General features: G+C 45.4%; 1 protein-coding gene across 4 annotated transcripts in view; it reads left to right on the top strand.

Annotated features, from left to right (window-relative positions):
- The window catches only part of ADAMTS17 (ADAM metallopeptidase with thrombospondin type 1 motif 17), a 256,604-nt gene that overhangs the window by 134,616 nt on the left and 98,462 nt on the right, over window positions 1-23,526 (top strand). For all 4 annotated transcript variants that reach the window (XM_073304276.1, XM_073304275.1, XM_073304274.1 and 1 more), the window contains exons 11-14: window positions 2,487-2,588; window positions 5,110-5,255; window positions 12,119-12,285; window positions 19,494-19,621. In XM_073304276.1, coding sequence (XP_073160377.1) covers window positions 2,487-2,588; window positions 5,110-5,255; window positions 12,119-12,285; window positions 19,494-19,621 — 543 coding nt within the window. The remainder of the gene's footprint in view (window positions 1-2,486; window positions 2,589-5,109; window positions 5,256-12,118; window positions 12,286-19,493; window positions 19,622-23,526) is intronic.

The raw sequence follows: 23,526 nt of genomic DNA, 5'->3' as shown, positions 1-23,526 counted from the left end.
GGAGAAGGGCCGAAGCACACCTAAATCAAAACGATGCCAGTCTGTCTGCATCCCTAAATTCAGCACCCACCCTTTGTTTCAGCTGGCAGTCTTACCCTACGGTGATTTGGATCTGACAGTCACAGACATTGCTCTGGAAACATCCCTGCCCACAGTCATCTAGGGAGAACAGTGAGCCTGTTGGGACAATGAATTCTTGTTCGTAAAGTCGGTCATGCTTTATAGTTCGCTTCTGTTTAGAAAGGGTTGATTAGTTATTTATTAAAACATCTATTAATAATTTATCAACTGGTATAGTTTGTAAAGTCCACCAGGTCAATAGGTTGCTTAAAACCATAGCTTGCAAGTGTATGTATGATACCTTCTACTGTTGTGCTTAAATAATCTGTAACTAAAGTCTGTAACATGCTTATATTTCTATTAATTATTTATCAGCCCTTTATTAACCATTGATAAGTAAAACCTTAATGTAAAATGTGATCTATAAGTCTTCATAACTCAGCAGTGTTCTAGCTACCACTGTGTCATATAAAACCCTAATACGATAAGATACGTTAATTCAATACAGTATCTTAGATGTAAAGGAAAATATATTGGCTGGTGTAAAGGTTTTATTGCTAGCAAGCAGCGTGTCACTTTCTGACAATGAAATGGGACAGCTAATCAACCCGATTTCAAATCCTGTGCAAACCCAACAGGGAGGAAGGGTTGTCTTGCACAGGGGCTGGGATTTGGAATTCCCACATTCTATTCTTGACTTGCTGTGTATTGTCTGGCAGTGAGTTAACTTTTCCATGCCTTGGTGTACCCATCCATAAAATGTGGCTAATATATTGCTACTGTATAAGATGTCTTGAGGGTTAATTGATGTTTGCAAAGAAATTTAAGACCTTTGGAAAAAATAATAATTAGTGATAATTCAGTACAAATAGCAGAAATCTTCAGTCCATCCTCTGTTTCACAGGAGTCTGCTCAAGAGTACGTGGATGTCATGAAAACTCTTTGATTGGTTTTTATTTAACAAGCGCTGCACTTCCATGCTGCTGATGGCAGATACAGTTGTTACCAAGCTCTGCTTGTAGCTTTCCTTAAATGTTCTTTTGCTTTAAATAATGCAAAATCCTCATTCCAGAAGAAAATGTAAAGTTAAAACAGGATGTAGATACTGCTGTGATAACCAGTTTTTCAGTACTTTCAACCCCATCACCCTTTATGGCAGGATTTCTCTCTTCCATTCATTACGCCATGTGCCGTGCAAGCATATTTGGTATATACATACCAACATGTGTCTGCACACACATTACGCTGTGGAAGAATCAAAAGGTTCAAGTGTGTTGACTCAAACTATTTAAGGAGGTTCAATAAATCTTGACAAGACCAGCTGATACTAGAGCCAAGCTTCTCATCTTTTTACCATTACAGTGAAATGTGAACGATAGTGAAAAGAAATATAGCTTTTATTTATTTATTTTAATTTGTGTGTGTGTGTGCATATGCACAAACACAGAACCTTCTATTCAAATCATCCACTTATACAGGTTGCAGAGCAGGGCGGACGTTTCAGAAAATGTGAAAGATCTAAAGACCTTTCTTTCTTGGATTTTTTTTTCTCAGATTCAGAAAACTTTTCTGACATGACGGGTCACGCAAGCATATAGTGGAAATCAGTATCCCAGTCATGTCCATTGATCAATCGTGTTAATGGTAGTCAGAGTGCATTTCAGGCCTGGTGTCAAGATGCAACGTACTCTTTTCTGCTGGTTCTCTCACATCTCCTGGGTTCCTCCTTCTCTCACACATCACATTCAAGATGCCTCTTCTTACCATCAGGGCCTTTCATACATCTGCCCTTCCCTGCTTATCTGCTTTTTTATATTATTGCGTTGCCCCTGCCAACTATTGCTCTTTTGTCTGTTTCTCACACAATGGCCTTCATGCGTTCTCCCATGCTGCATGGAACGCTCTCTCCAAACTAGACTATGAGATTGCAGCCCTGACCTCATTCAGCTCCTCTGTCAAGACCTGCTTATACCATGAAACCTTTGGGAAACTGCCAGTTGATTGGACAAGGTAGAAGCTCAGCAGGGCTTGCCGAGTATACCATATTCTATTTATTTGTATGTTGTTAAAAACAATGAGGTGACTCGCTAATCCAGGCATGCATGTAGCTTGACTGGTATAGCAGTGCACTAGTCTATTCCTCCCTTGTACGTTCCTCGTTTATTGTACCTGATCTATTCCTATGAAAAGAAATGTGTTTAAATGATGCACTTTTTTTCATGCATCTGCATCCATTGATCTTTCATGTTTCCAGCCCGTCCCCCCTCATATAGCGTCAATTTCTCCTTAAAAAATAATAGATCAAAAACCAACCAGATGCCTCTGGATTCACATTAGAGAGACTGACTGAGCTTTGCAGTGTATCCCATAATGATAGCTGACCTCTCCAGAAGCAATAACCGCACTTCTTGGCCTTGTGATTGCAGCATTTGATGTGTGCTGGGCTGTGGTGCCTGGTGGAAGGAGACACGTCTTGTAAAACCAAGCTGGATCCCCCGCTGGATGGCACAGAATGTGGGGCAGACAAGGTAATCAAAATGCTCCGCACCTGTTTTGCTTTTTATGATGATGTCTGTGGACTGACTTTTCCAGGACGTGAAATATTTACTTATAAACCCATATTTTGTTCTGATTGATTTGTACAAACAGCTGGATTAAATGGCATTAAATTCTTTTTCTTTTCTTTGATGCATATTGCAGTAGCCTCTGGAGATCCCAACAGAAATCAAGGCCCCAGTGTGCTATGTACAAATATAGAAGAAAAGGTAGTCCCTGCCCTGACGAATGTACAGTCTAAGGGCCACCTGTAACTCGTCGTGTAGTAAGATGCTCTTCAGTTCCATTCATTTCAGTGGGACTCTTTGAGGAGTACATTACTTTTCAGTGTGAGTTAGAGCAGCACAATCTGGCCCTAAACTTGAGATATGAGGTAACAGGTAGGTTTAAATAGACAGTTTGTGGGAGGAGGAGGAAGGGCAAGAGTAATGCCAATACAATTATGCGATTACATAGGGTAGCTCATAATGAGTTCCAATTCAGTTAGGTTTCTTTTCTTTAAGATCTCTGCCTAGGAATATTTCTTGGTTTAGTGAGCCAGGTGGCTAGTGCATATTTGGACTTTCCACAGCTCAGAGTGGTGGAGAAAATGGTTAATGGAAAAGAAAATAAACACCTGTATTAGCAGGTCTCTATTGCATGTCAGTCATTACCCAAAAACTTGACTTCATTAACTGTCAGTAGATTTTAGACTTGAAATTTCACCGTATGCTGTATGTTAAAGGAGAGTAATTTAGGGAGTTGTTGCTAAAGCTGGAAACTATGTACCTTTTTTCTGGTTGCATATGAAAGATACATAAATCAATTAAAAATTCTTTGGTACTTACTGTTGAGTGCACGTGGTGGAAAGAATTTTAGCCTGTGTGCTTTTGCTGAATACATTAGCTCCAAATGTTTCTTAATTGTGTACACTTTACGTGGCTTGCTTAGCAATATTTATTGTATTACATCCCAGATGGATCGGGAAAGTGGACCAAATTCAGCCCTTAATTACAACCCAATGCAATCCTGTTGGAATCACTCAGGTTATATAGGAGTGTAACTGAGTGATGATGATGTATGTGCAGTAGGAACCATTGTAATGAAGGTGTTGTGTTTGGTTACAATTTCTTGAACCCACTTTCTTCAGGGAGTGAAGATTAAGTTCTAGTACCTGAATGAAGTTTACAGCTGATAGTATGCAGATGACACAACAATTAGGGGAGAGGTAAATGATGAAGAGGACAGGTTACTGATAAAGAGTGATCTCGATATCTTGGTAAATTGGGAGCAAGCAAACAGAATGCATTTTAATACAGCTAAATGTAAATGTATTCATGTAGGAACAGACTGTAGCTGATACACAATGGGGGACTGTATCCTGGGAGAAGCTAACTCTGAAGAAACACGTGGGGGTAGTGGTAGATAATCAGCTGACTATGAGCTCCCAATCTGATGCTGCAGCCAAAAGGCCCAATGAGATCTTTGCATAAGGATGCATAAACAGAAAAATCTCAAATAGGAGTATAGAAGCTATTTCATCTCTGGTTTTGGCACTAGTGTGACTACAGCTGAAATACAGTGCCCTGTTCTGGTGTCCACAATTCAAGAAGGATGTTGATAAATTGGAGAAGGTTCAGAGAAGAACTACAAGGATGATTAAAGGATTAGAAAACCTGCCTTAAACTGATAGACTCAAGCAGCTCTACATAATTAGCCGAACAACAAGAAGGTTGAGGGATGACTTTATTACAGTCTATAAGGACAAATACTTAACAGTGGGCTCTTCAGTCTAGCAGAGAAAGGTATAACCTGATCCAATGACTGGAAGTTGAAGCTAGACAAATTCAGACTGAAAATAAGGGGCGGCTAATTAAACATTAAGCAAAGGTCATGGTGGGTTCTCCATCACAAGATTGGATGTTTTTCTAAATGATCTGCTCTAGGAATTATTTTGAGGAAGTTCTGTGGCAGTGGTTCTCAATCTGTAGGCCGCTTGGAGCCCAATCAGCACACAGCTGCAGCCCATGGAACATCCTCCGGGCCATACAGGTAATATATGTACTGTGTGGGTGCAGCCCACATAACACACAGGGATCTGCATATGTGGCCCACAATGGCAAATGGGTTGAGAACCACTGTTCTATGGCCTATTATAGAAGAGGTCAGACTAAATGATCCAGTGGTCCCTGCTGGTCTTGGAATCTATTAATCTATGAATTACTGAGGTAATCGTCTGTGTTATTGTGCAAGTTACAACAGAGGGCTCCATCCTGCAGTCACTGTAAACCCTTTTGGTTTACATTGGTTGAAGACAAAGCTCAGTTTTCCACATGTCTCTCCCTTTTTTCCAGCCGTAACCAAAACATGTCCTGCTTTCCTTAGTTCTGAAGCTCCAAACACTTGCACACATGCGTGATTGTATGCTTGGGAATCCTCTTATTAACTCCATGCACAAGTGTCTGTGGGATCAGGGGCCTTTGCCTGTGCTGTGCTAACCTCATTGTGTTTCAGTGGTGCCGAGCTGGGGAATGCGTCAGTAAAACTCCCATTCCTGAGCACGTTGATGGAGACTGGAGCACGTGGAGTCAGTGGAGCATGTGCAGCAGGACGTGTGGCACCGGTGCCCGATTCAGACAGCGGAAATGCGACAATCCCCCGTAAGTCGTCTTGTCCTCAGGATGCTTTAACGCGCGGTATGTTGGGAAACGTTGCTGCCAGGGTGGCAAAAAGGGGTCAGGCCTGGGGTGGGCAGCTAAACCCAAGGGCAGTGGGGACCATCTCCGGCGTCCTACTGCCCCAAGTCAAACACAGACATAACGTGAAATGAGATGCTGATTGGAATGAAAATGAAACTGTATTTCCTCTTGATCAGTGCCCAGGCTGGGTCAGGGCTGAGCTGGTGTCCCAGCACCAGACTGTGCAGAGACCTCTCCACACAGACCAGGGTCTCTGCTGGGAGAGGAGTGGAGATTGGATGGGCTGAGGGGAGGGACGAATGTCTGTTCCCCCATCTATAAAATGGTCATAGTGATCCTTAGCCCCCTTTGTAAAGTGCCTTGAGGTTTCTGAATGCAGGACTCAGATTGGGCGAGGGACAGATATTCATAATATGATGGTAGGTGCTGCGTGGCTCCACTCAGTGGGGTTTGAATATCTCCATGGCTGGTCCTTGGGCTTGCCACCTGTTTGAATCAGGAAGATAAATAAGTGATGACATCTCCTAAACACCAGCCACTTGTGGGACCAGAATGAGTCATCATCTAGAGCAGTGTTTTCAATCTGTGGGTTGCAACCCAGTACTGGATCACAGCATGTAAGGCGCTGGGTCGCCTTGCTCTAGTCAGCACCGCCGACTGGGACGTTAAAAGTCCTGTCAGCATGCTGCCCGGCTAAGGCAGGCTAGTGCCTACCTTTTCTGACTCCGCACTGTGCCCCGGAAGTGGCCAGCAGCAGGTCCAGCTCCTAGGCGGGAGGCCCATAGGGCTCTATGCCCTGCCCCTGCCCTGGGCACTGGCTCCGGCCAATGGGAGCTTGGGGGGGGCGCCTGCGGGCAAGAGTCACGTGGAGACACTTGCGTGCCTCTGCCTAGGAGCCAGACCTGCTGCTGGCCGCTTCCAGGGTGCAGCACGGTCAGCGGTGCACCCTGGCTGCACCGCTGACCGGGAGCTGCCAAAGGTAAGTCCATGCCTGTGCCTCAATCCCCTGCCCCACCCCTGAGCCTCCCCCAACCCAGAACTCCTCCCTGCACCCCAAACCCCTTATCCCTGGGCCCACCCCAGAGCCCTGAGCTGCCCCCCAAACCTGGAGCCCTTCCTGCACTCCAAACCCCTGATCCCCAGCCCAGAGCCCTGACCCCCTCCCGCACTCCAACCCCCTGCCCCAGCCCTGAGCCTCCCCCCCAACCTGGAACTCCTTCCTGCACCCCAAACCCCTCATCCCTGGCCCCACCCCAGAGCCTGCACTCCCAGTCCAGAGCCCTGACCCCTCCCGCACCTCAGAGCCCCCTCCCATACCCTGAATCCCTCATCCCCAGCTCCGTTGGGTCGCGGACATCAACAATTTTCTTCAACTGGGTCCCCAGGAAAAAAAGTTTGAAAACGACTGATCTAGGGGATGTGGTGCAGATCTGTGACCCTCCCTCTCCTTCCTTGTATGAGGGATAAAACAATGAACAGTGTTGCCGTCCAAATGATCACTGCTCGGCATCTGAATCATAACCTCTCACTGAGATGGGTGGGGCAGTTGGCATAGCTATTGTTGAAAGCACTCTGCAGAGTCAATTCTGTTCCTATGTTGGAGGGCTTCTTCACAACCAGGAGAGCTAGAGACTGATATTTTTTTTAAATTAAACCTGAAACTGTGGACAGCACAACAATCACTTCAGAGAAACGCTGCTGAGCTGCGATTGCATTTCTGTAAAGCCCAGGCTTGATTTTACTTTCTACCTTTTTATTCTACGAGAGACCGGTGTGGCTTCTTTGTTATCAGCTGAAGCTGGCTTGAAACTCTCCTTAACCGTACTGCTGACGAAACCTAAATCCATTCATTGTCTCACTCATTAAATTACAGGGTTTGCAGCCTCCGAGATTGCATGTTGATTTTAAAATTCTTTTGCTCATATACATTCTTGGTGGGGAACACACATGTGATCTTCTGTCACTTTATATTCCTGGCTGCATCCCGTGGTCTTCTGCAGCTGGTTTATTTGCTGTCCAAAAATATTGGCTAGGAGATTTATTTGTTTGTGTGTGTGTGTGTGTTCCTGCCAGCTGACATTTGAGCCAGTGGGGGACACAGTATTTTTTAAACCAGTTGCTTTACTTGCTTGATTTGGCTTTTGACTTCTACAGTTTGTGTGACTGTCTGCAGGAATTACCTACGACTGGTTGCATGGTAGGGCATTGTTACCCAGGCTGCACGTTCTAATTTTAGAGCTCTGCTGTCTTCCATTCTTGCCCAAAGCTTGGAGTGCCTTTGTGTGGAAGAGCGGGGGGATCAAAAACCAATGCTGAATTAGAGTCAGGGAGTGATCTTTATCTCTGCCCCAGCCCCTTTATGCCGCCTAAAAGGGTGGAGTGGCATAACGGAGTCCTAAAATCCCCAGTTCCAGCTGGGGGAGAATTCCCTTGGTTCAGGTACTATGGAAGACCGCCATGAGGCTGGCCATCAAGGTCTGGTGTAGGTGTGTTGGGGGCCGGAGGGGCACGGCAGAATGGGTTCATAGCATACAGTGCTGAAGCCTGTATGGCAGTCCCACAGCCCATATGACAGCCCTGCTATTGTAACTTTGACTGGCCCCTAAGGCTGTCTAAATTACACCTTGGGCCCCTTCAGCCCCTAGAGCAGCTGGACCCTCCCTTCCCCTGGCCAGTTAGAAGGGCTGCACAAAATCTGTCTGGAGAGGTGGAAATGTCATGGCTACAGTGTCACAAACTGTGATAAGCACAGAAAGGGAAGCAATCAGCAAACACATGAAAATAATTTGCAGAGAAACAGGAAGGGATATGACTGTACGATCATCGCTGGGGTTTTTTTGTGTTTTTTGTTAGTTTCTTTTGTTTTTTATGTTCAGCAGTGAAAACCCCCTGTGTGCATATGCCAATGGAGTTGTATTTTTAGAATCCGAGCATAATTCAGTTTTATATAAAGGACATGAGTTTCTGAATTATATATACCTGGATACTGTATTTCCTACCTCCTCAGGAACACAAACCTCAGCACGTAAACAAACATGGGTTCTGTCTAGCCCCATTACTGTGGTTTGTGAGCCCCCTATATAGACATATTTTTTAGAACGAGTTCAGGTAGGAAGGTAGTTCCAGGTTGTTAAACCAAACACAATGCTGTTTAACAGATACAAGATAGAAGACAGATTTTCATTTCAGAACCTGCGTTTTGTATGATTTGCCAACAGTATGTAGGTAAGACACATTAGTTCTGTATACAGGTAGATCAGACTAGATTAGATTAGACTAGGTAACCTTTGTGTTCTCAGCGACAAGTGTTACTTTGTAACTATGTAATATTTTTTTGAAAGCATCTTTAAAATCCCCATTGTGGTTCGAATTTCACCTTTCTTAGCCTACTGATGTCTTGTAATGACCTGAGAAAGTTGTGAACCCAGACTCAAGCTCCAAAGACAGGTTTCAGAGTAACAGCCGTGTTAGTCTGTATTCGCAAAAAGAAAAGGAGGACTTGTGGCACCTTAGAGACTAACCAATTTATTAGAGCATAAGCTTTCGTGAGCTACAGCTCGCTCCAAAGAGTTTTATTAGAGATGGGCTGAACTAACAAAATTTGGATCCAGATCCAGGTTTCATTCTCAAAGTTGATTTGTGGCTCTTACCTGGCATCACTGTGATGTTGCCGATAAGTCACCATGGCAGAGAGTCTATATTAAAAAGCAGTCTTTGAAATATGTGTGGGTATGTACATTTTGTGTGTAGGATATAATTTTGTATGTTGTATCCAAAATCAGGCCCTGAGCAATGTTCAGTTGGATATTCCTAACTCTCTAATTTTGAAAAAGTGATTGGGCCTCCTATATAAATATAAATATGTGTACATACGCAGATATATATATGTGTATATCTGCATAGACGTATGGTGTGATTATGGCACAATCCCTATATGTGCTTGCGTGGAGAGAGAGTTTTGCATATGTTATAAACTGTACATTACATATACAATAAAATATATTTAATATGCATCCAAAACCAAAGCTCACCCATGCTTTCCTCCCCTGATGCATGCTTCGGAGACACCTGTTGATATAGGAGCCACTCCATTGTGGGAGGCACATCCATTTTATTCCATAATTAGAGAGGCAGGCCCATGCCGCCAGTTACATTCAGCCATACAGCATGCTTGTCTTAGTCCCTAATTCTGCAAGGTGATAACCTCCTTCAACCCCCACTCGCTTCATTTGGATTTGGGGAAGCCTAGGAGGTGCTCAGTACTCTAGTGGATCTAGTCCTTACTATATTATAATGCCCATAATAAGGGCTGCTGGCTTTAAATTCCTAGCAGCAAATTCATAAAAAAGTGTCTCACGTGTTAATGAAATCTTAAGATTAAAGCCAGAACCACTGTTAAGAGTACAGTAAATACATGGCCTGCTGTGTCTGGCTTACTACTGCTATAAGTTCTCTCTCTCTCACACACACACTCTCACACACACACACTCACACTCTTTTTCTCTGTTACTTTACAGAATAGAGTTTGCTGAAACCCAGTTACTTTGTGAAAGTGAGATTCCTGAAGTAGGAAACTCTGCTTCGTGTTTCTAGACACCAGGTCTGAGTGTCTGCAGCACCCAGTATAGTTTAAAGAATTTAAAGCTCCAGACACAAGTCTTCTCAGAACAATTCTGAGTCAGTCCGAGCACATCTGCTCCCTCTCATGTGTCCTGTGCTACAAAGCCATGAAACTATGGAATTGTTTCATAGCTCATCAGATCCAAATTTCAGCAGTCTACCTCCCAGGCATACAGAACACCACAGCCAATGTGCTCAGCAGAAACTTCTCCCAGGATTATGAGTGGGAGCTAGGCACCTAAATTCTCCACAGTATATTCCTAAAGTGGGGACTGCCCTAGGTGGATCTCTTTGCTATCTCCAGGAATAGGAAGTGTCCCCTTTTCGGTTCAAGAGCAGGTCTGGGCCAGCACTCTTGAAGAGACACCTTCCTTCTATCTTGGAAAAAGGGTCTGTTCTATGTGTTTCTCCAAGACCGCTGATACAAAGGGAGATTAACAAGATCGGACATGACAGAGTCAGAATTATCCTTATAGTGCTGACCTGGCCGAGACAAGTTTGGTATCCTTACCTGCTTCACCTAGTTGTCCAACCGTTGTTTGAGCTCCCGACCATTCCTCATCTCCTGTCACAGGATGCTGGTCGGGTGCTTCATCCCAACCTAGCAGTTTTTCATCTCAGGGCATGGCTCCTAGATGGTTTATGGGGTTACATTTCTCCTGCTCTTTAGAAGTACAACAGGTGTTACTGAAAAGTAGAAAGAGATCAGTCTGCACTACTTACCTGCAGAAATGGAAGAGATTCTTCCATTGGCATTGTTGTCACTGCCTCCTGCTTGATCTGGTGCCACTCTCAATCATCCTGGATTATGTGTTGGATCTAAAGAAATTAGGGTTATCATTTAGTTTGATTAAGGTCCATTTGGCCACAATCCTCCAGTAGAAAGATTCTCCATATTTGCTTATTTGGTATTGTCCGTGGTTATTAAGGGGTTGGGGATTCTCTGTCCACAGATGAGAAATCCTGCCCTGAACTGCAACTTCAGCCTGGTACTCTTACTTTTGATACCTCCATTTGAATGAATGGCAGCCTGTTTTCTGTTGCATTTATCCGTAAAAATGGATTTTTTGGTCCACATCACATCAGCCTGTAGCGCTGGGGAGATTGGAGCCTTGGTGGCAGATTCCGCCCCCCTTTATAGTGTTCTTTAAGAACAAGGTCTCTTTTCATCCCCACCCTAAATTCTTACCTAAGGCTCTATCAGAGTTTCACCTTAATCAATCCATTCATCAGTGTTTATCCCAAAGCCACAAAGGCTTTAGGGCCTTCAGAGATGTTTGGCTGGAGAAGGAACTGAGGGCAGGCTCACCCGTAATATTTTTTTTTCAGTGATGAAATAAACATTAGAAAAGAATACTTTTATGCTGAAAATAAAAATTGCTACATTTGTTCCAGATGGGGGTGGGAGAATGGGGGGAAAACCTGTCCTGAGAAGTGTGGAGATGGGGGAAAAAAATACAGAGAACTATTTGTTGTATTTCAGTGTATCTTCTCTTTGTGATCACATAGCATAGCACCATGCATACTGTTCTTGCTGTATATTTTTAATTCCCTGTTTCTCAAGGGGAAAAAGTGCTTAAAAGAGAAGGAAATGATCCTTCAGAAAGGATGTGATAAATGACTGTATTATAACAAGAAATCCTCCTTTGTGTTTAAGATGTTTTATTTATTAAGGGCAGGTGGTAGAGAGGTGCCTCACTATTGTGGATAGCCCTGTGAAGCATCACACTGAGGGATGGGCTGAGAATTGATTTGGGTATGGCTGATCATTCCCCCACCAGTCTACATGTGGGCTATTAATGACCACAATGGACCAGCACCTTGGTTTTACACCTCATCCAAAATACATACAGTATGGGCAGCATTATATTTATGCCTACAGAGCACATATCTCCAAAGAACCTTGCTTTAATCTGGTTTCCAAATGGCTGTTTCTGGTGAGTCCGTTAGATGTGAAGCATAGAGCTAAATTCTGTCTAAAGGTGTGCTCTCAAAGCTTGTGTTGTCTTCAGTGGGAGCTATTTGAATATCTGAGGGCAGAATTTGGCCTACCATAAGTAAGTGTGCAGTTGGGATCTCTGAGGGGAATGGCACAATATATTAGCTTAGATTAGTTGCCTTGGACAGAGAAAGATAAGCAACAATGTACCTGTGACTACCTGTGCCTCTCCCACTTGATAACTGGTCTGTCTTCCCCATTATAGCCCTGGGCCAGGAGGCAAGAACTGCCGGGGAGCCAGTGTGGAACACACAGTTTGTGAAAATTTACCCTGCCCTAAAGGAGTGCCTAGCTTCAGGGACCAGCAATGCCAGTCTCATGACAGATATACCAACAAGAAGAAAAGCCTCTTGACAGCTGTCATCATTGATGGTAAATTCACCAATTTTCTATATAGTTCCTCACCACTTTTTTCCCGTGGTTTTTCAGCCCTTCTCGATTGATCCTGCTGGCCCCCATTTGTCAGCGGAGACAGCTGTGGTGTAATCCCCAGACGGTAGATCTGAAGGGCAGTTAAAGGGAATTCCTGATTCTTATGACCATCTTATCTCCCTTGTTTTTAGCCTGTCAACAAGATCTGTTGGGCAGGCCAGTTCTACAGGCAGCCTTGGGGTGTAACCACAGCACTTGAGAGACTGGGAGAGGTTATGGAACTAATTAAAATGTCCCCATCTGAATAGGCAGGTACCATGGGAATTGGAGCTTTCTGATGATTTTTAACATGAGGCAACAGAAGCAAAATAGGGAACTGAAAGCAAGAAGGAGGATTCACGTTGGGATGTTACTTGCATGAATCCTTGCCCACCTCAGCATGTTTGTACATCTACTTGTATTTAAGTTTGTCATTATTCTGAAACAATTTTCCTTGGCAAAGTCTCGATACGTGCTTGGGCGGACTTAAACAGTCATTCTGAGACGATTAGGTTATATGAAAGATGAGATTCGCTAAGCTGGTTTCTGGAGAAATAGGTGCCTTTTATCACCATCTGCTGATAAATGTACAAGGCCACACTCGTGTGAGCTGATCCTCTCAAGGCCATACTGAAATGGTGCAGAGCAGGGTTTTTGATCAACACTGAGTGTATGTCTGTACTGCAGCTCCTTATTTCCAGCTCGCGCTAGCTTTGACCGAGTTAGCATGCTAAAAATAGCAGGGGTAGCCTCAGCTTGCCCCGAGTAGAGTCCTATCTGAGACCCTGAGTATGTACTTGGGTGGCTAGCCTGGGCCACAGCCACGCTGTTATTTATAGTGCACTAGTTTGATCAAAGCTAGTGTGCATACATCTATCCAACCTGGAAATTACACCTTCAGCTGCTGTGTGCCCTTACACATCTGGCACCTTCTGTCCCCTTCAGACGTTAGCACCCAACAAATCAGGTCTGATGCACAGTGCTCCAGCACTTAGAGTCCCCCAGTACTGCTTGCTGTGCCACCAGGAAAAGGGATGTTTGTGCCAAAGTTGGCCTGTCCTGCCCAGAAAGCAATGCTGCTGAGCTGTTTCTATGATAGCAGTCCCTCAGCTGAAAGCCAGGCCTGCCCCACAGCACAGCTGAGACGCCTGCAGTGGGTAGAAAAGGTTAACACTGGACATCAGCTCACATATTTCAGTCTTGGCTCATTTCTCATCAAAGCCAACAACAGCAAACTTCCTTCATGTTATCCCAGCACATGAAATTACTTATGCAAAAAAAAGTCTGCAGAAATGTGCTGTATTATTCGCCGTGGTCCACAATCAGCTCTGGTGTCAGCAGTTCCAAAGGAACTGCAAACATTTACGCCAGGACTTAATTTGGGCCATAGTGAATAATATAAAATTTCTGCCCTTTATTTCTTTTGTATAAGTAAGAGATGCTCACACCCAGCCCCAATGGGGTTTGTTTGAAAATGATTACTCAGTTAGGCGGGAGTTTTCCAGTAACTCTAACTGAGTTAGATGCCCCAGAACAATTGAAACTCTATGGGATTTGGGCACCAACTCCACTTGATGTTTTTGAAGGTCTCATCTGGATCCCCCATTTATTAATTGATTTTTAAAACCCTTTTCTAGCTGAAAGCTGCCTAATTATATTAACAGTGTCGTGCATCAGAAACATATTGCAAGTCCCCTCTTCTCACAAAAGAAGGCAAGGAAAACACCACTGATGGGGCTGTGGGGGGGAGGTACTTCTGGGTATCGCTACTTGAAAATGAGACCTGTGACTGCCCAGCCCAGCTATCAAGCAACCTAAGGAGGGCAGAGGTGACAGTGGATTGCAAACCCTCTAATCAGTAGGGGAATAGCAGATGCTGTTCTAAAGCTGTACTGGCTACTTGGAGTCCTGATCTTGCAGGAGGTGCAGATCCTCCTGAATAGCACCCAGCACTTTGCAGAATCGGGCCTTAGTTAGGGACTTTTCAAGTCAGGGATTATGGAAGAATTCTTGAAGCGCATCCCCACGTCTTTGAGTAAGAAGTGATTCTCTTCAGTAGTTTCTCTTATAACGACTTGTCTAACTTCGGTGCATCTTCTAGCCCTATCCTGGTTCTTCTATTCCTGCCCTTGAGAGTTTTTGTTTATTAACTACTCTCTCACCTTAATTCCTGGAGGTCTAAATCCAGTGCCCAATAAAATCACTTGGATTCTCTAGTGGGCCTTGGATCAGGCCTCTAGCGTCTGTCTGTTTCTTTCCTTCAGTTGCTCTTGGATTTGATACTAAAACCATTCCTAAACAGGTAGGACATGTTCCAGTCCCCATTCCTTCTGCTCTGTCACTGCTGTTCAGTATCTTCCCCATTTCTATAATGTTTTCCATTGCTCAGGGCTCGGTACAAATTCCCAGATGTCACTCTGTCACTACCTAAAAGTTTCAGAGAAACATCTCCTTCCACCTGTACTTGTTAACTCCAGGGTCTCCTAGGAATTTTGCTTTGGTTTGTTACTGCTGGGCTGAAAGCTGTTCGCCCTCCAGGTATTCAGTTCCTGTTCCAAAGTCTTCCCGTACAGGTTTAGACTGTCTCTGCCTTGCTCGCCTCTCTGTTTATTTTAGCTTTCTTCCTTTTTGCTGGCTGCAGTATGGCTCCTTGATGTCTCCTCCTTCCTTGTCTGCTAGTTTAATCTCTACCACCCCCACAAACAGAGCTCCCCATTGCTAGTATATGCATGCCCTGTCTGTGCAGATGGAGCCCATCCCACTTTTATAGGCCTCGTTTGTTCCTAAAAACTAGCAAATACGCAACCTGCACTGCAGTACCAGTAAAGCTAACAATTCATTTGTATACACCAATTTTTCAGACACTCATTCAGTTTTGAACCTTTTTGCCTTAGACCTAGTCCAGATAATGGTTCAGCTATCACAGTCATTCAAAGAATTCAGCCCCAGAAGTACCTTTCTTCACCTGACTTCCTCTCGTAGTTTGGTTTGCAGAGCTTCCTATTTAAATCCCTCTCAGTGGCTCCACTAGACTATTTCCTCAACCCCAGTTCCCTCCAGGAGCTTGTCCACCTGATTATTATTATTTCGGCACCCAGGAGGCTAAAAGTATTGGTCCAGCAGCCTTGGTTCTTCGCTTCTTTCTGCTCGGATACACGTACAACGTGCCTCCTTTAGTCTCTTGCAGAAGTGAGAACCTGCTTAACAATTTCACTGTGTGGTTTTACCACCCTTCTTGGCCACCCACCACTTCCATTTCCCTCTTCCATCCAGAATAATCCAATTCCCATCAGCTACTCTGCATTATGCAGTCCAAACCCTTCTGCTGTTGGCCTGGTCTCTCTGCAAATGGCTTGTCTGTGAATCTCCCATCCTCGTGAGCGTTGCAGGCTGACGGGACGTTTTCTCTTAGAATTGGTCTTAGCTCTTAAGCTCATTTAATGTACTGACATCACGTATGGTTGCTTCCTCTCTACTTCTTCTCTGAGGAAGCTCCACATCCAATGCTACGTACAAATCACAGGATTCCTTGCCATTTTTACTCACACCATGCTTAATGCATAGGGCCAAAGAGGTCTGTGGTGTAACTGTGTTGCTTTCAATGAAGTTATAGCGGAGATAAACACGGCCCAAAGTCCTTCCTAATTTGTAGTTTAAAAAAGAAGTTGATGTGCAGAAGCAGTGAAAACCTCAGTTACAGTCGTCTGGACAGATTACAGATTGCTTTCCAAGCCGTTGAGACAGGAACTGGTTTTACCCTCAGTGGAGGCAACCAACTCCAGAGTGGAACCTAGCACCGGTTTACTTTGGGCATGGTGACATTGCAAAGCCGCTTAGGACAGAAAGTGAAGGAAAATAGCAAAACTTTGTGGAAAGAGCTGTGTGCGGTTGATCACCGGTGTTTGGTAATCATGGGGGTGACACACAAGAGCACTGGGGGAGAGACTGAACTTTATTTCCTGGCCTCAGTTAGCTGACATGGGTGCCAGTATCCACCGACTAACGGTTGCTGTTGCAGTCAGATCCTCGGGTTTATGTTTCCTATAACAGACGGCACCCTAGAACCCTGGTGCAACCCAGATACCACGCTGGGCTCTCCCTGATGCACCCTAGATGCTGTGCTGGAGAACAGTTTGAACGCTGATGCATAGGGGAAAATGTCACCCATTGAATCACTCACATGACCTCCTGCAGAACCCTGGGGGAAGCGCTCTCATCTACAGGGCAACCTGTCTCCCATTTGACTGGGGGTAACGGGATAACAGAAGAGCTCTTGAGCTATTTGCACTGTTAAGTTTTTTTGAATATATATATATATATATATATATAGGTTTTTTTAACAGTGCAAATAGCTCAAGAGTTCTTCTGTTATCCCAACAGTGCAAATATATATAAAAAAATCCTTATGTTTTTCCTTCCGCGGAAGCAGACGTCGTCCATAAACCGTTTAGAACATTTCACAAGCTCTTTTCAAGGAAGCAAAATAACAGATGCCGGGAGTAATTGCAGCCTATGAAATTGCAACTCGGCACTTCTCAAAGGTTCCTGAATAAAAAGGCTCCGCTGGCAAGGCTGCTTCTGAGATATATAGTCCCCGTGCTTTGGCTGTCGACTTCCCTGAAATCCATCATCACTACCCCACTCATAACAGTGCCATTGCCATCCTTTGTGAATTCCTCGGCTCTCATCACACAGTAATAGGAAGGGTGTGCTCTGTTTTTTTTGGTTTGTTTTTTAAAGGGCTGCCGTCGCCTTTCAGGGGTTCCGTTTCCCTTGATGGAGTCAGCACCCCAGCTCTCCCCAAGGGGACAAGGACTTCTATTAGGGAGCATTTGCAGAATAATAATCAGGATACTTGACCCATTTAGGCCACATGAGGAGCTAACATTTTTTATTCTCCTCTTGCCCTTATTGCTGTGGCTGCCACATCAGTCTGGCTTTAGGAGCAGCCAGAAATCAGCTAGGGCACTTCTTTGGGCCAGCAGGGGCTGTGGGTGCTTTGGATGCTCCATGAAGAACCCCCTGCATTGGAGAGCCCCTCTCTGACCTGCACTCCCAGAGGTGCTGGCGAACACCTGAGGGAGCTGCCTTCAGCAAGAGGGGAGGGATATTGCCATTCTTGGGCCTGGTGGCAAATTAAGGCGGGAGGAGCTAAAAAACCAAAAGCGTCTCAGCTGACTTGAGCAGGGTTGGTTCTGCTTTACAAAGGTGCAGAGGAGCATATGCTCCGATCCTCTGCCTGCAGTATGGTTCCTAATGTACACTGGCGTACCTTAATACGCTATGGAGAGGACGGCTCATTTGAGCTAAGGCTGTGAATTAGAAACATCTCCCGACACGTGGTAGAGGAGTCACTCGGAGTTGTTCACAGCTGCCAGAGCAGAGGCTGTCCAGGAACAGCCAGACTGGCACTCCCTTATGCAGGCCAGTCCTTGTGCAGCTTTCGCAGAAAATGATGTCAAAATCCTGCAATTGAGAAATTTGCTTTGATTTGAGAGGGTAGTGGGGGGAAGGCAAGGACTTTGAGCACTGATAGGACACGCCTCCCCAAAGCAAGACTGCTGGGCAGGGCGCAGGTTGGCTTGGCATTCTTGGAGTGCTGACAGGTCTGGTTTACGCATATAAAAAACTCCAAACCACCTTCTCCCATGTCTTTCTGGTTCCAGGCTTCCACACAGTGAAGGTTTCTTGAGCATTAGAATAGAGACAGACCTGAACCAACCTCTAGCCAGCCCTGATTCTCCATTGCATTAGAACTCTGCTCAGACATACTAGAGAGATGGGCTGCAGAGAAGCAAGTTCTTGATTCAAGGGGAATCTAGAGCAGGAAGGGACCTATACAAATGGCCTTAGTGTATCAGAGAACCTGGCCTCCTGTCTCGTAAATTGAACACTACCGAGCTCTGGGGAGGATGCGGACTTTGGTATAGGCCAACGCCGACATCAGCAAGTCAGTAGGTTCTTTCTCTGGGTATGTCAGTGCTGCAGTCATAGGCTGTGATGGCCGCCTGAACTGATGTACCCAAGCTAGCTTTAATCTAGCTAGCTCGGGTCCCAGAACAGTGAAACTAGGGCAGCACCGGCTTCAGTCCTGGCTGTACAAACCCACCCGGAGCCCTAGATAATTGCTTGTGAGCATAGCCTGGGCTAAAGCTCACCCTGCAGCTTCCTTATTCCAGGATCCGAGCTAGCTCGGGTGTGCCACCTCGAGGTCCAGTCGCACCAAGTGGTTGCAGTATAGACATACCCTTTGACACAGTCCGTGTGCAGCAGAGAGCAGGAGTGAGTTCTGGAAATCGAAACAGCTCGCTCTGTTACTCTGAGAATATTGCAAATACATACAGTGTGTTTCCCAAGAGCCATGGCACCTGCTGTTAATTATATATTTTGAGCCTTTTAGTCCATTATTCGTCTAGTTCCACACAGTTCCTTCCAAAGTAAATGTCTAAATATACGATATAATATCCTATTACTAGAATGGGCAAATAATGCAAATCTTTTCCAGCAATATATGTTTGCTTTCTAGCAAGCTAGTTTGCTGGCAGGAAAGCAAATTTTAGCCAATATTTGTGCAAAGTGAGTTTTAAATTTATGAACACAGATGTTCTCACTAGAAACGTGGCTTCAAGAGTTACACTCAGTCAAGAAGAGAAACAAATCACGTGATCGATGTGTCCGTTTAGAACTAGCTTGCACCGCTTGAATTTTGTAAATGAAATGTTCACAATGGGCTGCTTGCACCCATTCTAGAGACCAAGGATTGTTCATTGGAATTATGCAGGGAAAGCTAGAAGACAGAAAGAGAAGGAGAAATTTGTTAAGTTACTCATTCAGGTCTAAAATGACAAGTATTGCCACTGATTTAAGTCTCCCATACCTCTCGCTTTTTACCCCTTTCTGCATCTTCAGATAAACAGTGCATCTTGGAGTGGGAGAATGATGGGCTTGAATGGAAACAATGGGTCAAGCATCCTTAAAGCTGAGGCGGTTAGAATCCGAGCCCGCTTATAGTTATCGATAAATATGTACTTGTCTGTGTTGTTGTGTAGAGTCCATGTTACATAATTACTATATTCATGCATCTTGTTCCATCAGACATTCTGGTGCTCTGTCTAAATGCTGCGGTTGCTGCTGAATGAAGTTGCCGGTCTTGTGTATTTTTTTTTCAGATAAGCCCTGTGAACTCTTCTGCTCTCCTCTGGGGAAGGAGTCCCCTGTGCTGGTGGCAGACCGGGTTCTTGATGGTACTCCATGTGGGCCTTATGAGACTGACCTCTGCGTACATGGCAAGTGCCAGGTGGAGTAACTTTCTATTGTTCATTTTCCAAGTATTTGTATTGTCCTGGGCTGTGGAGAGCTGTGTCGGTTGTTTACGATCAGACAGCGTCACTGAGGGTGGCTCTGAGACTGCCTGTGAAATAACTATGTGGTTCTGTTTAGCAAAAGCAACTGCAAGAATTTCCTAGTCATGTGTTTTGTTTAAAGAGCTATGATGAATTCCTGAGCTATAAGACCATGCCACTGAACAGCTGGAGATGTTTTAGGATGTGATCCTGTCCCGTCTCGTCATCAGATTGGTTGTGTTTGAAGGGACAGCTAGTGGGTCATCTCGTCTGTTTAGCTCCTGCATTTTGGCTGCTCACTGGAGGAATCCTAAGTGCCACGCGCGGGATTGAAATGGCCGCAATCCTGTTGTATAGGTCTTATGTTATTGACATCTCGACCTTTTCAGCACTTCCACAAATACCAAGATGGGTTTACAAAGCAAATTGTTTATAAAGCCTCAGAAAATTGGAAGCATAGACTCAGAGGCAGTGGGCTGGAGCACGGCCCAGCTCAGCATGCTTCTGTGGAAGGAAACTGTGCTGAGTGCAGAAGGGCTGAGAGAAGCTATCCTCAGCCCCATTCTATGCTTTGGGGGCTGCTGACCAGCTTGTGCCTGGCTACTGCAGGCTATGGATGGGAATAGTGGAAAAGCTCGCTTCTCCCATCCAGTGCAATTCAGCTGTGCGAGGGCATGGCCATCTCTTCCCGCCCCCCGCCTTGTGGTGGGGCATCAGGAATTGAAATAGAGTGTGGGAAGGGTGGTGGTACTCTTCCAAACTCTGCCCAGAAAATAAGCTCCGCCCACTGGAGGCACCAACATGAGATGCCGCTTTTATGCCAATGTTCAACATATGATCATCCATGCTCTGCTGGGCTCTTCGGGCTTGACTTCCTCTTTGCGAGTTGGATGCCCTGCCAGTGTGTCCTTAGGCAGTGAGCAGTGGTGTCTCTCAAGCCCACTCGCTTTGGCACCAAAACAAGCTGTCACTCGGAGCAGATTCTGTAGATCTTCATAGTGTGATCCTTTGTCTCCTGTCTTACCTGCTTTGATGAGCAGTGAAATCGGTAACAATGTAGGCTTTTAAAGTATCTTCACTGGACATTTGCGTTAGAACCCACTGAAAGGAATGGGGCTATTTCCCACCTTTTGGACCTGTTGTTTCAGGCTATTTGCAGGTGGTTGTCGTTGCATTTTCTCACATCTAGGAGTTTAGAGTGGTGGATTTTCTTATATGAAAAACTGATGTTCTGAAGAAGAAGAAGAAAGCAGCTGGGAGCGATGCAGATGCTACTATAGTGTACTACTGCATACCAGCCAGAGTCTAGCCGTAATTAGATACCCACCACAATGGTCTCCTCTGCAGTGTGCATGGGTCACAGAGTCCTTCTGTGTGGACCCTACAGCACAGCAGAACCTCTTTTATTTCTTCTCTGTTTGGCCCATATGTGGGTTTGAAAGTGCATTTGGGATTCTCCTGTCAAGTAACCGGGATGAGGGTGGTCTAGCCTCGTGGCCAGAATGGGCAGCAGGCCTAGTGGCCAGAGCCAGTCACCAGAGCCAGGGTTCAAAACTGGAGGATGGACTGGATACCAGAGCCAGGGGGTCGAGCTGGAGTCCGTAGTCAGGAGCCACAGCTGGGGGTCAAAACTGGAGGTCAGGAGCTTGAGCAAACAGGGTATCAGGCAAGGAGGGGCTCGAGGCAGGGACAGGAAAGAGGCAAGGCAGGGTGCAAGGCAGGAGCAGCAGGAATAAGGTAACGCAGGCCCAGTGGCGGGCATGAGGGTTGAGAAGCCAGCGAGCTGTTGCTGGCTTAAGAGCTGGCGTGCTGGCCTCAGCAGCCAGTCAGATTACGTGGCTAATCAGACAGCTGCTGCAGACCAGCTGTCCTGATGAGGCTGCCTGGAAACGAGCTCTGCTGCAGGCCCTGATTCCTGACATTGCCCCAGAAATTAGACTGGCCAAAGACCTGTTGAGTCATCCAGTCCGTCCCCAGCCAATGCTGGATTGTTCCTTTCACATCGTTCGCCAGTTTATCTGCCTAGTTTTAAACGTGCCAAGTGATGAGGCTTGCGCCTTTTCCTTGGGAGACTATTCTGCCAGCTAATACATCGGCTGGGACATCTTCCCTGATGTTTAGCCTACGCCCGCATTGACTTCGGCGGAGCTATGCTGATTGTATGCCAGCGGAAGGTCTGGCGCAGTAACCTGGGCACCAGTTCTAAGCTCCGTCATGTATTTCCTAAGATGTAGTCCTTTAGGGGCACAGCACTAGCTCATTCGCAGGGGGGCGGCTCCCCTGACTGCACTCCCTTGTCCAGCCTGCGCAGAAATGGGATAACCGCCTGGTGGCTTCCGTTCGCACTGCCACGTTTCGACCTTGCCATGTGGGTAGCACATGCAGGGAAGTTTCCTGCCTCTCTCTGCCAAACGGCCCTGAGAGGGACATATTTAATACAGCCCTTCTCTTTTACTCAGAGGAGGAATCAGTAACAGCGCCTTGCTAGGGAACCAGACATGGGGCTTTATTTTCTCTCTAAATTAGTTGCCGTGTGGTGCCCTGGACAGAGGCAGGTTCATGGTACATCCCTATCACGGATTTTCTTTCCTTTTCAACTACCTCCAAAGAAATGCCATTAATAACCTTTTATAATAAGGCCAACTGTGCACCTCCCAGATGCATGCTGATGATCACTGCACTGGCCGAGCCAGCGTTCTACTTAAGGCTGCTCAAAATCAGCTGTGAATGCTAAATCAAGTGTTTCGGCAAAGTACGTTTCCTTCTTTCCGGGAGTAGAAGCCTGCTCCCCTCCAAATGAAATTCTTTCTGAGCGCAGTCTTTTGGAGATACATCATGAAAAGTGAATTACTCTTCAGCTTGGGGGCAGCTGTCTTAAACTGTGCGGAGAGGCGATGACAGCTGCAGAACATTCAGTCCGTTTGCATCTGGCTCAGAGAAAATGCATAATGATGGATGCAACCCGGGAAGACTTTAAAGCCTCATGAACTCCTTTGTACTGGTCTTCTGTTTGGGTAGCTTAGTGTAATGAATTGCTGAACATGACAGCACATATCACTTAGAGGAGATACTCAGCTAACTAGCTGCCTGACAAAACAGTTTTGTATGCTTATTAATTTACTGGTCACATACGGGATGTACAAAGCCTTGAAGCAGGCATTGCAGGGGACCTGATGAGAATAGTAAGTGGTGAAATGGAATGCAGGTGCTCAGAGATGTATTTTTCATGCTGTGTAATGCCTCTGTAGTTAGAGGCTATAGGTGGCAGGGATGACACATTGCCAGTGTAATGTGCACATTTTGAGGAACCGTTGTCTAGAAGAACAGCCCAGGAATTCCAACAAACAGCCCGTTTCCCTGTTTCCTTCAACAGTAAACTCTCCTAAACAAATCTCATCTTTGCTGGCTACAAAATAAATTCAGCTAGAGTCAGCAAAGTCTCTCGCTATGGAGGAGTTTTTGAGATAGGGAGGGAGAACCACATCACATCCAATAAATCTCAAAGTATCTCAGCACCCATTCTGAGTGAAAGCCTAAAACTCTGTTTTCATTTACATTTTATTAATGCAGTTGGCTTCCTTTGATAGAGGCAAGTTAATTGGATTCAAATCTGAATAATAGAAAAGGAGCATTTTTCTTGGTCAGTTTCACCAAAATTAAAGGAAAGCCATCATGAGTAAGCATGTGTCTACACTGCAGTTAGACACCTGCAGCTGAGCCGTGCCAGCTGACTCAGGCTTGCAGGGCTCGGGGTGTGGGGCTGTTTAATTGTAGTGTACGCATTCCGCTTGGACTGCAGCCTGAACTCTAGGACCCTCCCAGCTTGCAGAGGTCTAGAACCTGGGCTTGAGCCCGAGCC

This window comes from Lepidochelys kempii, chromosome 10, assembly GCF_965140265.1.
Source record: "Lepidochelys kempii isolate rLepKem1 chromosome 10, rLepKem1.hap2, whole genome shotgun sequence".
Lineage (NCBI taxonomy): Eukaryota > Metazoa > Chordata > Testudines > Cheloniidae > Lepidochelys > Lepidochelys kempii.
This window is presented reverse-complemented; position numbering and strand designations above follow the sequence as displayed.